Source organism: Artemia sp. Qi Xiang Cuo, chromosome 11, assembly GCF_049724085.1.
Source record: "Artemia sp. Qi Xiang Cuo chromosome 11, ASM4972408v1, whole genome shotgun sequence".
NCBI lineage: Eukaryota > Metazoa > Arthropoda > Branchiopoda > Anostraca > Artemiidae > Artemia > Artemia sp. Qi Xiang Cuo.
The window spans coordinates 13,280,205-13,295,509 of NC_142804.1; the positions used below are offsets into that span (position 1 = coordinate 13,280,205).

Genomic DNA, 15,305 nt, shown 5'->3' on the forward strand with positions numbered 1-15,305 from the left:
GGTGTATGTTCCCTCTGAAACAAGTGCTTTTGCGACAATCCTACGTCTGTAGATTGCACAAAAAGGATTAAATATTTATATCACTGGATTCATTATTTTCAGATCTATCCATTCACCGAGCCAGAATTAAAATATTACTTGTACTTTTTATTGGGTAAGATAATAAACTTGCTTCAAAAATAGGAAATTGTCCTATTTTTCAACGATTTTTAGCCAGTTTTCAAAGTATTTCCAATCAAGGAAACTATTTAAACCACATTAAAAAATGTAACTCGGCGAATGAATAGAGCTGATTGTGAGCAATGGAATAATGTCATAATTGTCTTTTTGCGTTGATATATGTAAACCGTAGGAGAGCAGAAAAACAACATACTAAACATTGCTCAGGGAACATAAACCTTAATATATACACGTAGAAATTCAACTTGAAATAACGTCATATCAACCAAAGGATCATTAGTGATGTATGTTTTAGCTAAATTTTAGTTGCTCATTTTGGTTAAGTTTTAGTTGTACATCTATTCAAATTTCTAGTTGTATATGCTCTTTAACATGAGATGTTCTGAGATGTATGACTCTGTAGCAAAAATAGAATTGTAAAAAAAGTCTATTATATTTCGTCGATGACGCCATGTATCATAATCGTAACAGAGAAGAGAAAAATTATTCCTTAGTCCTAATCCTACGGTGCTGTGTCGTTTACTAGCCTATAGTTGTCTCAATGTCCTCACTCTTCCTCAACCCTATTCCTTAAGACGACCCCACATATCTCTTTGTAGTCATGGCTTTGTTTAGGCACGGTTGTGAAAGTCCATGCCGAAGTCACTCTGAGATCACACAGGCAGAGCTTCTTTTCCAGTAAATATCGTTAACTTTTTTACAAGGCAAGATCCAGAGCCCTTGGGTGACATCAGCTAGCATGAACTTTTTTTTTATGTTGTACTCCGTCTCTTGCTTTTTTTGTAGTGACAGGTTAGAAAATAAATAGATAGTCTAATATCCGAAAATCAGACACAGTTTGCGGATTTTTTACTTTATAGTTATAATATCAGATTTTTATATCACATCATTAACCTCAGGTTTTCCATTAAGAAACTAAAAATTTAGACTCGTTTTGTTAAGGTTGAAATTATGTTGTAATTTTATCATTAATAAATGTCCATATTCAAATCTCTGACCCTCTTTACCTAAGCAGAAAAAAAGTTCAGAAAAAAGTTCCAGAGACTTAACACCTACAGAAAAAAAGTTCCAGAGAGTTAACACGAATACTGCAGGCATCGCGTCTTATACCTTTCACAGCACAAAGTTTTGCAAGCTTCCTGAGAGGGACAAAGCTCTACTGTAATTGATTAAAAGGGCTAAAAAAACAAGAAAAAAACAATCAAACAAAATATATATATATATATATATATATATATATATATATATATATATATATATATATATATATATATATATATATATATATATATATATATATATATATATATATATATTGCCACTGGCTGACAAAATCCTCGTTTTCTCACCTATTTGACTTTATTTTTTATTTATTATTTTCTTTCCTCTCTTGCTTTCATGCGCCATGTATAGCCAGTGTGTTCTTAAAATGTATTTATTATTATTTTAATTTCGTTTAATCTAAAATCCTTCAAGGCAATTTTTAATTTCCTCATGTTTGGATAAGGTTTATTTAAAAAAAAAAAAAAAAAGTGTGGTTGCAGTGGTAGCCGCAACTTAGTAAAGAACGAACCACGACCCATAGTAACCGAAAAATAGCCTAAAACCCTAAAAAGCGGCGTCGAATTAAAACAAAAAAGTACTAGTCACCTTGCTGGCTTACATACACGGAATATATATATATATATATATATATATATATATATATATATATATATATATATATATATATATATATATATATATATATATATATATATATATATATATATATATATATATATATATATATATATATATATATAAATATATTAAAGGAAATTGCTACATCTACTCCCTTCTGTAATTAACAAAATGTTATGTTTAAATAAGTCATTTTTTTGAAAAAAAACAACTGCATCTTCCTTTACTAAATGACGAATGAAGTCATAATTATAGTTCATTATATTCTTCTTAAATAGTTACTATCCCCAGGGCAATCGTCTTATATAATGAAAACGAGAAAACTACGATTATGACCTTATTCATCATATTGTTATTCATCAACATCTTATTCGTCATCATCATTATATTTGTTTACAAAATACGCATTTTTTTTAAAAAAAAAAAAATATTTTACAAAAAACATTATATTTGTTAATAATAAAGGTGAGTTAATTTGCGCATTTAAACTTTGTATACTTTGGAAGTATTGAATAAATAGTGACTTTGTAGGCTAAACTATAATGCAACGCCTTTTGAGGAAGGCCAGCTGCAAGTGGGAAATCAATTTTTTCCGTTGGAGGATGCAAAATCTCCTTGGAAGGGATAAGTTGGGCGAATGTAAGTCCCAAAATTTACTTTGTATTTTCTCCTTTTTAATGATAAATTTTATGGCAGGCCACCAAAAATTGAAAGGCTTATGGCCCTTTACGGTAAGGTTGTTTTAGAATTTTAAAATAATCTTATTATTCTGATTAAACATCCCTTGTGTTTCAGGAGTCATTCTTAAATAATTGGAACAAAAATTTAACATTTAGCGTAAAGAGGTAGGCTTTGAGGAGCGGAAAACCCCCCTCATATACTTAATAATTTCTGTTCGTTTTAAGATGTAATGTGGCTCCTTACTTTTAGTTGAAAAAACTTTTTTTTGTTTAATTTTGCATAAGAAACAATCCAGTAAAGCTTATAGCTTTTATGTATTTTAAAAAATTATGACTGATAGTAAGGATAGTAAGGCTGATACTAAGCACTAGGTACTGAACTTCGGAAGCAGATGTTTTAATAATTGTGTTTTAGTTTAGTGCCAGTTGCTCAATTATAACTACCAGAAAAATTTAACTCCCAAATACCACAGCAAAATATATGCTTCAATAACATTGGCTCTGTGCTTTTTTTTTTTTGCTTTGCACATTTTGCTTGATGTATTAGGTACAAACAACAGAGTAATGGACAATGTAAATCATGGTTGCAGCGGAAGTTGAAAAACGCGTTTAGAAAAAAACTACCTAGTGAAAAAATTTGCCATCTGACATTGATTCAGGAATGATATCTATTATTTCGGTTCGTCTTAAAAGTAATAAGTTTATTGCGAAAAGAAATTTATGGTGATTTCTAAAAAAAAAAAAGTCTGAAAGCTGAAACCCCTCAAAGATGGTTACACATTACAACGAAAAGCCTACCACTAGAATTAGCCTAGTTGAAAACCTATTGAAGGGATATTATAACCCCCTCCTTGAGCAGGAAAGAAAATTACTTTTTTGCATGGGTAGCACTAATTTATCTACCGTTTTGTGTGTGGTTCTTTTTTTTTTTTTTTTTTTTCTAACATGGCTAGGGGGTGACCAAGGCATCATTGAGAGATATGTAATAAGCTAGCGAATTTGGACGGAATTTAAATTTTATAGTGCCCTTTTTCAGTGAACAAAAATATTGGAGGGCAACTAGCCCCCTCCCTAAAGGCCCCTCCCCCAAAGTCATACAGTCAAAATTTTGAGATAGCCATTATGTTCAACATGGTTCAAAGGTCAAATATCACCAAAACCAAAGAGGTTTTGGTGATGATATTCCCTCCGTAGCCCCTGGGGAAAGGGCAGCACACTGTAATGGAATCGGACATATTGATATCACGCGTATCGATATTGGCGTATTGGTATCACAGGTATCAAGACATATTTTTAATAGCTCATATAAAAGATATTGCTCATATCTACGTCCTTTCTATAAATTCAACCATCAGTAAGTTCCAAATGGCACCACAAAACGGCACTTTTGGTACCGTGTCTGAAGTGGAAAAGCTGGGGCTAGTGGGCTACCAGTACTTTTTAGAGTGACGTTTAGTGTCTCATATGAAAGCTATTAATCGTACCTGCGTGATCTTTATCAATTCTACCATCCGTAAGTTTGATATAGCACTAAAAGCAATACTTTTGATGTCACTTCATAAGTAGAAAATCTTGGAAGTATAAAACCAAATCATCATTGTAATAATTATGGACCAAAACCCGTAACTGGAGGTTTGCAAGCACACCTCTTGTATGTTCATCATCCAAGCCCCCTTAAGAAGCTGTGCAATTAAAGTACACGCACTAATATATAAAATCTGATTATTAGAGGCGTGGTTCTGTTGGCACAGCATTTGAATTCGAAATAGTGTCTTGCGTTCGATTTCTGCTTGTTTTTTTATCAATTATGGTTTTCTCCCTTCTATACGATTATTTTCAGATAATTTCACTGTTTTTGTAAATGTGGTGCACTCATTTTTAAAGCATGTCCCAGGAAGGTATTTGGTCAAGCATTTGGATTCAAAAGGGAATAGAGGTCATCCAGTTCAAGGTTTACAACGACATTCTGAGTAGATCTCTAAATCCTTACCCCAACGAATGGCGTAATTTTGTCAAAATCCAGTTAGGGGGGGGGGGGGTCAAACGTAGAGCTAGTTTTTACAAATCAAGTGAAAATGACAGGGAAAACTGAAAAATTAGCGATATAGTAATAAAAAAGGTAAAGATGTTCTAAAGAAAACTGACCTGTTTCAATGGATGCTTGAATTATGCAGGTTTATCTTAGTTTTGACAACACTTTTGGAGAAACTAAATTTCAGCTGGGGGGGGGGGGAAAGCTGAGGTCTGGGAGGGAAATTGCCCCCTTCTGCCCCGTAGCAAATTACGCCTCCTGACCCCAACCCTTTGCCACTAAGTGGTTGGAGAAGTGAAGGCATGTGATTCTGGAACCACTCTAAGTTGTATATTAAAAGAAGGATTACTTATTATTTTTCTTACTTATTCAAATTTATTAACTTGACAATTCCACCGTAATATTCTCTCCATACGTAAGATTGTGCATCCAAAGAGGATGAAAGACAAATAAAAAAAAGTTCTGTAGGAGAATTCAGGTAATTCTTCCCAAAATTTTTGAAATGAAAACAAACTTAGTTTTTAATATCGTACCTACAGAAGAAATGATCTTTTTTTGAAATTTTCATTCATTTCTGAGCAATGAGTGGCTTTTTATTTAGGGACAGGTCAAATAAATCCCTCAGCCTAAAGTCTCATTTCTGTCGAGCTAGCAAAATTTTCTGCATGTATGTCTACATACAAACATGTCCGCTCAGTTAATGTTGTCTGTCGAAGCTTTACTCGCCTGGAGGTACTTTCTTAAGTGTCACTAAATTTAATTTTTTTTAACAAATAATTAATTATCGTATTTCTTCTTTTTTATTTATTTTTTTTTACAAAAAGAAATGACACTATGTTTTGATTTTTTTTTCCACTCTAAAGTCATTTTGTCCTTCAATTGTTGTACGGCCTCTTAGTTCAGCTCCTTTATAAGGGTGGAGGTGTCTTATCTCCCCTAGATTGGAGGTGATTAGAAACTATATAAGAAAAAAAAATTCAACTGAAACTAAGGACCAACATTAAAACTTACAGCGAACAGAAATTATTCCGTATAAATAGAAAAGGTCATAGCAGTGCTATTTCTAAATTAAATTTTAATCAAAAACGAGCATAGATTAATTAAAAAATCAAAGTTTTTCCGAGGGAAGTAAAGAGCGAAGTTGAAACTTAAAACGAATAAAAATTATTGCTTCACAGCCTATCTTAACATATATCAATAAAATTAATGCAAATAAATCAACTGGTAGTATTTCCCTATGTTTACGGAATTATCGAAAAGTACCAGTTTACTGAAAACACAAAACCCAAGTATAAAAACAAGAATACTGATTTAGGAGTCGAAATTGAATACATAGGCTGATTACAACAAACTTATCTATAACGCCTTTCATGGTCTTACACGATCTGTGATATCAGCAACTTTCAGTATGTAATTAAAATTATCTTAAAAACTTAGGCCTAAAAATAATAAGTTTAAGGTCATTGCACAGCATATAAAAGTAATGGATTGATTTATCAGGTAACATCTTGGTCTCACCTAGTATTACTCGAAATGAAGAACATATCAACCGTAATATGACCTCTGGAAATCCAGTTATTTCTCTCTATAAAACGAAGGATTTTAAGTTGTGATGCAAAGTCTGAAGCGAGTGTGTAGTCCTAATACTAATAAAATTCCTTCACTTCGAACTTGTCTACAAAATAATCATGAAATGTCCTTTTCAGATCCAAAACGACCGTCAATCATTGAACTGAGCTCATTGTGCAGAAGGAAGCCAAATTAAACGAAAATAACAAATAAAACAACAATCTAAAAAATGTTTTACTTTTATACTGTTAAAAGTGTCCTTAAAAGGTTTACTTTTACCGTACAAAAACTCCTATATTGTTTTGTGTTTTCAGTAAAGCGCGAGTTTTCTGTAATCCTGCCAACATAGGGAAATATCACCTGTTGATTTATTTGCGTTAGTTTTATTGATATATGTTAGATAGGTTATGAAGTAATAATTTTGTTCGTTTTAAGTTTCAACTTCGCTCTTTACTTCCCTCGGAAAAACTTTGTTTTTTAAATTAATTACGTAAAAAATGCAATTTTTGATGCTTCCAGTTAATTATTCTTTTTCAGACTGTTGTCGCAGAAATTGGATGAGTTAAAGCAGAGGATTCAAGGAGCGCTAGTTGGGCGGGTGGTTGAAGATTTGGTTGATATTGTGACTCCGTTAAAACAATTTACTGAGGCTGTAACAGCACCCGAAGGGACTCCAAACAGAGAGAAAAACTTCAATGAAAAGGTTCAAGCTTTGGTTGACTTGTCATCACAAGCTGCACAAACTGCACGACTGGTTGCCGCTGGTGGAAGTAATGGCAATAAAAAACTCGCAGAATCTCTTATTGGTGTTGCCGCTCAGGTATTTAAATTTCTACCCTGGAATTTGTCAATTAAAGCTTGATTGAAACCTAAAAAAGCTAAAAAATAATTGTCTTGTTTACATAGAATTTGTATGTCACTGTCACATAGTAATATCTCAGTTTTTTCCAAAAAGCAATTGAATATATTTCTGCTAAGCCATTTAAGATTAAGATTTATACCTCCACTATAAAAAAATCTGTTCCTTTCTTTTTTTGTTGTTTTTTTTTCTTTTGTTTTTTTATTGTTACTACAAACCCTCTTCCCCCTCTATTATCTATTTATGTATTTTTTAAATTCTGATAAGTTGGTTAAAGTAGTTTTATTACCTAAATGCAGCTATTATATTTTATGGGTGTATACAACATAGTTGTTCGTGACTCAGTTCTTGAAGTAAGTCATCTGAACAAGTTTATTTAATTAAGTAATATTTATTTTATATATATATATATATATATATATATATATATATATATATATATATATATATATATATATATATATATATATATATATATATATATATATATATATATATATATATATATATATATATATATATATATATATATATATATATATATATATATATATATATATATATATATATATATATATATATATATATATATATATATATATATATATATATATATATATATATATATATATATATATATATATATATATATATATATATATATATATATATATATATTATATATATATTTATATATATATATATATATATATATATATATATATATATATATATATATATATATATATATATATATATATATATATATATATATATATATATATATATATATATATATATATATATATATATATATATATATATTATATATATATATATATATATATATATATATATATATATATATATATATATATATATATATATATATATATATATATATATATATACAAATATTGATTGCGGGATACTATAGTATGTAATCCATTTTATTGTTACATAAACTTTCTTTTTCCCCTTTATATGAATTTGCTTGTCTTTGCTCATTAATGTGTTTTTTTCCCTTTGTATACAAATTCGCTTTCAGTCGCGCTTTAAAGGTTTTGATTTTTCAAAGCTTAAATTAGGCTGAAAAAATACATTGGCTAATAGCATTAATATTCTCTGTACCAGTCACCATGCTAGCTGACTTTTTGTTTTTTCATTTATCTTGCTCTCTGGATATTGGCAAATTGGCTTTCAGAGGGTCATTGACAACTTCTTCTTCTGAAAGCTCAATTCCCCCTGGCCGTGAAAAGAGGCGAGTTTTCCGTGTTTTTAGTTAGGTTTTTTAAATTCACTTTATGTTAAGTTCCTGCTTGCTTTAAGTTTTTGTGGCCAGAGTGCACAAGTTGACGATTAAAAATGAGTTTGTTTCTATATATTGCCATTAATCATTCCTTAACCAAAGTGAGGTTGGCGGAAGATCGTAACAGTTGAAGGTGCCAGCTTTTGTCGAAGATATTCCCTAAGAAGGGGGGAATATCCTAGCAGTGTTTTTTTTTTCAATGTGTGGCTGGGCAACCATAGGCTAAAGGCGTTTTAGACTATAAGAGGACGTAGATGTAGAGGATGTAGGACGTAGAACTCTCAATGTTTGTTGAATTGAGATCACCACATTTACCATCTTGGTAGCTAGTGGCACCCCATGAATATGTATTAATGAATATATATATATATATATATATATATATATATATATATATATATATATATATATATATATATATATATATATATATATATATATATATATATATATATAGAAATAAATTGGACAAGGAATAATAGTCCCCCTAAAAAACAATTGGGAAATTATAAACAAGTTGATAAATCGACAAAATGGGAGAGAAACAGTAATAGAGAGAAATATACACATTGTGAAAAAAACGGGATAATTACTAATAAGTCGGTAAATCGACAAAAAGTGGTGGGAGGGGGTAGAGAAAGCGATAGAGTGAGAAACATTATAATTGAATTGTGAATTCTGTGTTATGAGTTCAAGAATCCTCGGAATTTTGGTTTTATTGGTTATAATTTTTGGTTTGATGAAAACCAGATTTTTGGTTTGATGAAAACCAGATTTTTGGTTTGGTCTGGTTTTTGGTTTGTTTTTGTGTTCCATGAAATTAAAAAATGTTGAGTCATAAATTTAGTGTTGCATTAATTCACCAATCCCTTGTATCTCAGAAATTTGGTTTTGATAGATAGCCAAACAAAATCCATCACTCTTGATCCTTATATTATCTTGAAAACAAAGCCGTTGAAGTAGCATTTTGACCTTAACTTTTCTCTTGTAGGTCGAAAGCTTGACACCACAGCTAGTAAGTGCTGGAAGGATTCGAATGACCTACCCTGAGCAGAAGGCTGCCGACGAGCACTTCGAAAATCTGCGACGTCAGTATGCCGAATGCCTACATCGACTGAGAGGACTCTGTGATGAAGCCACTGATGTGGCCGCTTTTATGAAACAATCTGGTAACGAAACTACTCTGTTGTAATTAAATTTTTTGATTTTCTTTCTCTTATAATTTTTGCATTAAAAAGGAAAAAAATTAAGGTTTATTTTTTTGATTTTTTTTTATATTTTACAAAAAAGATCAAGTTATTGAGGTTTTTGAATAAAAATGTAGGCTAATATTTAAAAGACGAAACAATTTTTTTTTCGATTTGACCAGTATTTTGGGGATAAATATTGGGTTTGGAATTATTGTACCTTTTTTAAAGGAGAATTTTTTTTTTCAAATTTTTAACATTTCTCTTGCTATGAGTTGTAAAATTTGCTGTAAAGATTTGAACTGGGGGAAGCCTTTATTTTTTGCAATCTATTGCTATTGCAGCAGATCTCATTGCTGTAAAAAAAGAAGCAAACTGGAGCTTTATTTTTGAAACGGCTTTAATGAACAGAAATAGCAAGATCGCATCTCTTGTCACACACACAAACAACAACGCATCAGCAATAATACAAAAAAGTACAAAAGTCCAACTTGAACGAGAACCATGTAAATGTGTGACGATAAAAATACGAAGTCCAAAAATCTTAATAAATCTAAAGTCAGCCAAAGTTGATTTAACCTTGGAAATGACGGACTGTATAAATTCCGCTGTTGCCTTCCCAATTCTGGGGTTTTTATACTTTTTTTGAGGAATTTGCTTATGAACGCACACAGTTATGCTTGAATCCAGGGGCTGAGATGCTAAATCGTTCATTTTTGCTAAATGTAGCAGGTAGGACGGTAGGGCTGATTTATCAGTTAGACAGCGACCGCAAGTTCATGGTTTTGAAATAATTTGTGTTATTTTACTCTGCTAAAATATTCAGTCCAAAGAAAGAAATCATGCTTGATGGGTATTGGTATATATATATATATATATATATATATATATATATATATATATATATATATATATATATATATATATATATATATATATATATATATATATATATATATATATATATATATATATATATATATATATATATATATATATATATATATATATATATATATTATATATATATATATATATATATATATATATATATATATATATATATATATATATATATATATATATATATATATATATATATATATATATATATATATAAATCAAAAAATATATATAATGAATACATAATTCTGAATAGCTTAAAATTACTTTTCCACTTTTTTTTTGTTTTGAATGTATTTCAGAAGTTTTTTTTTTTTTGGATGATATTTTTGATATTCGTCTTCAAATGATGTAGACCATAAAAGTCCAATAACCAAATTGGGTGCTGATCAGTTAATGAGGTATACAAACTAAATAAGTAATTAGTTAGTTATTATTATTTAGTTGTTATTTTAGATATATTAAGAATCCTCTTCCCAGCGTAATTTTGAAATTTTCGAAGTCAGTCCCTGTTTCATTATTGATGATTTTTATTACTGACAACGGCTCATTAGTAGAGTCAGAGAGCTCATTTGTACTGAAACCTACGCAGGTTCACTTGGATGTTTGTACATGAGCAATATTCGTTTGTCATGGCAATTTTGTTGCCAAGTTAAGTAATTTTAGTTGCTTTGTCAATTAGTTTATTGACCATAAAAACTAAACTCTTCCAAGGCAACTTGGCAATTTTTCTCTACACAGCGGCAGCAGCCGTTTAATTGGCGGTTTATTGTTTCTCGAACAACAGCAGTAGTCTTGTAAGCCCTATTGGCATAATCACAACTAAAGTTGCTCATTGATATGATTCACAAATATAGTCTACAATAATTTCAATTTACGAAATGAAAAGTCTTAATGAAAATACCAAAAATACATTTTCTAATGAAAATAACCCCTAGAATTTTTTCCTCAAAATCTAGGGGGTGGGGCAGAAAGAAATGTAGAGACGAGCAAGTCCCCTGCCTCCTCCCCTTGTTGATGCCACTAATAGCCTATCATGATCGTTTTTTTTCTTTTCGAGTAACAAAGAGAAGGGATGAAGAAAGATAAAGCTTAATTGTCTTTACACGAGGGAAAATTAACTTTTCTTCAATAACAGGAAAATGGTGCCTTTTCTTCAATGGATTAATCGAAAATTCCCGTCCCTTAACACGGAAAGGAGTTTTTCATCTCTCTAAATTGGCAATTTTAATTTAACTTTTTTCTGGGTTTCAAGGGTAAAAAATTAGGATCCGTGGACAAATAAATCATCTTAAAAGATGTCGTAATTGACAGTAAATAATAACTAGTTATTCCACAAATAGATTTATATGTGAATACAGGTGAGATTTCAGATTACGGGCATATTTCATAACGATTTTTGGCAGATTTTTCCATCTTGAACATATTACTGTAAATTTATTTTTCTCTTTCAGAGGAAGCGATAAAAGCCCAGTCTAACATGTGTGAAGATTCTATCAACGGAAAGCAGGCCTTAAAGTTGGTCGAAGGAACATCCACCATGGCAAGGCTAGCCAACAGGGTGCTGATGGTGGCTAAGCAAGAGACTGAAAACTCCGAAGATCCTCAGTACATTCAAAAGCTACGTGGAGCCATGTCAAATCTCCAAGCAGGTAATTTAATAATCTTCTTTATTGACTACGTCCTAGTCTTAATGTATGAAAGTTTTTGCTCATAAGTTATGCCATGAACTCAATCATTCAAGATCATTTAGGTCTCATATATCAATGCATTTAAAAAGCTACGTAGATCCATGTCTAATCTCCAAGCAGGTAGTATAAATAATTTCCTTGTAAACTACGCCCTGGTCATAATATACAAAAGTATCTGCTCATAACTAATACACTGATCTCAATCATTCAAAGACATTTAAATCTCAGACCTCTATGCATTAAAAAGCTACCCGGTTGTGTCTTATCTCCGATCCGGTAATATAAATAATCTCTTTATAAAATACATCCTAGTCTTAATTTACGAAAGTATCTACTCATAAATTATACCCCGATCTCCATGATTCAAGTAAATTAAATCTCAGACCTCAATGCATTAAAAAGCTACATGGAGCCGTGTCTAATCTCCAAGCGGGTAATGTAAACAATCTCCTTATAAACTACGCCCTAGTCTTGATGTATGAAAGTATCTGCTCGTAAATTATACCGATTTCAGTCATTCAAGGACATTGAAATCTCAGACATTGATGCATTCAAAAGCTACTTGGAGCCATGTCTAATCTCCAAATAGGTAATGTAATTCCAAGCGATATGCCCTAGTCTTATTGCACGAAGGTATCTGCTGATAAATTGTACCCTGATCCCGGTCATTGTAGCACAATCAAAGTGTAGTCCTCAATGCATTTAAAACTGACTTGGACTTCAAGCAAAATAATCATATCTAATTATAATTACCTCTCTTACCTCTCAAAAAAGGTAATGTAATTCCAAGCAATATGCCCTAGTCTTATTGCACGAAGGTATCTGCTGATAAATTGTACCCTGATCCCAGTCATTTTAGCACAATCAATGTGTAGTCCACAATGCATTCAAAACTGACTTGGACTTCAAACAGGCAATACAAATAATCATCTCATGAAACATGCCCTGGTTTTAATGCAACTAGTCCAAATATTTGGTTTCTTCGCGTTCGAAGTAAAGGAAAAAATCTGTTCGAATGTTGAATTATGAATCATATATCATCCGCAAATATTGTCCTCAGGTAAGCATATTCCTCTATTGGAATTTTATATTTGCTTATGCTGTAAAGAATTGGTCCCAGTGCAGAGCCTTGTGTCACCCCTCTTTTACTTTTACAATGTTTGTTGAAATGAATTAGAAGGTAAGCATATTCCTCTATTGGAATTTCATATTTGCTTATGCTGTAAAGAATCGGTCGTTAAAATCTCAGACCTTGATGCATTCAAAAGCTACTTGGAGCCATGTCTAATCTCCAAACAGGTAATGTAATTCTAAGAATGCCCTAGTCTGTATGTTGTAAAGAATTGGTCCCAGAGCAGAGCCTTGTTTCACCCCTCTTTTACTTTTACAATGTTTGTTGAAATGAATTAGAAGGTAAGCATATTCCTCTATTGGAATTTCATATTTGCTTATGCTGTAAAGAATTGGTCGTAAAAATCTCAGACCTTGATGCATTCAAAAGCTACTTGGAGCCATGTCTAATCTCCAAACAGGTAATGTTCCACAAGCCTTTAAATGCAAAAGTTGTCTGACGGGGGGGGGGGAAGAGTCAGTGTTTAATTGGAAGGAGATGTGATTCCGGTGCCTCAAAAAGTGTATTTTTATCCCCAATTTTTTAATTTTCCTCAAGCCTTTAAATACAGAATTGTCTGACAGGGGGAGGGGGGGTTAATCTTTTATCTCCCTTCATTTAAACTTAGCTTGAATGTCGGTACTATGGGTAAGTGTTTTCTCTTCTCTGCAGCACAAAAGATTACATTTACATACTTACCAGGTTGAGTGGTGCAAATGGCAGAGGGGACATCATGTTACCGTAAGGGAATTCAACAAGTATTGTGTTATTTGTTTTTATAAACTAAAGAGTCCATGGTAACGAAGTATAAGTAAGGAACGTCTCGTGGTAATTTTTATTTTAGAGAGAAATAATTTATTAACAAAAATAACGCTTACATAATCGTTCAACAATCATCGGGGAAACCCATTGGGTTGTATATGATGGTTGTTTCCATTCTTATAAACGACTAACATATATTCACACTATAAATCAAAATCACGAAAAAAAGGAAGAAAATGCAAGCAAGTAATGACAATAAAACAACTTTTAACTATTAGTACACACTAATAAACAATATCGTCCATAGACCATAAACGACGTGGAAACGAATTACTATCGAGACATACTTAAATCAACTTAAATCATTAACGACTTCCCAGAAGGTAACGTTTCAACCCACTTTTAAAATGGCTAACATTATCTGTCACCTTTATACCCTCAGGGAGTGAATATCACAGCTTTGGTCCTGCAAAACGCGGAAATAAAGATCCACGTTGAGTACTCCGAGCCTCAGATGCTATCCCTGAAGAATGCCTAGTTTCATAACAATGATGAAACGAGTTAGACTTAAAAATTTCCCAAAAGCACTCCTGTGAATAACGATTCAAACATTGATAAACTTAAAAAGCTAGTTGATAATCTCTTAACTTATAAACATTTAAAATTTCCATTTTAGTGAAGGACTCAAAGTACTATTTTCAAATATCACATAATCTCCTAAGACACGAACAATTTTATTTTGTAAAATTTGAACTCTTAAAACTTGACACAAAAGAACTAGTCCACAGCAAACAACCATAAGATAGATACGGACTGTTAATAGAATGATAGAGGATCATTAGAATTCTTGGTGGGAGCTCATTCCTTAGCCTTCTTATAATACCCAATCTTCTTGCCACTTTTGCTGCTACTGCATCACAATGTAATTTCCAACTCAAATTGCAATCAAGATAAATCCCTAAATCAAGATAAAAAACCTAAACACCATTCAGACATATTTTATTATTTAAAATAATGGGAGTACCAATTCTACAAAAAAGTCATGAGATTCGTCTTAAAAACATTAACAGATAGACAGCTACATCTCGTAAAACTTGCCAGTTCCTTTATGGCCTTTGTTTTCCCTTTCAATCAAAAGCTTTTCGCAAGATGATGTTACTGTAAACACAGTGTCATCAGCGACGGACGTGATTAGTGTCCAAGGAATATAAAGTTGCATGGTATCTATATAAATTAGGTAAATAGGTAAAGTAGGCGCCCAAGCACCGAACCTTGTGGAACTCCGCAATGGACTCAATATTTCTTGATTTGCAGCCATCAACATTCACTCTAAGTGTTC

General features: G+C 31.5%; 1 protein-coding gene across 2 annotated transcripts in view; it reads left to right on the forward strand.

Moving 5' to 3' along the window:
- The window catches only part of Vinc (vinculin), a 137,281-nt gene that overhangs the window by 66,477 nt on the left and 55,499 nt on the right, over window positions 1–15,305 (forward strand). For both annotated transcript variants that reach the window (XM_089096309.1, XM_089096310.1), the window contains exons 9-11: window positions 6,682–6,964; window positions 9,304–9,481; window positions 11,857–12,054. In XM_089096309.1, the coding sequence (XP_088952435.1) occupies window positions 6,682–6,964; window positions 9,304–9,481; window positions 11,857–12,054 (659 nt within the window). The remainder of the gene's footprint in view (window positions 1–6,681; window positions 6,965–9,303; window positions 9,482–11,856; window positions 12,055–15,305) is intronic.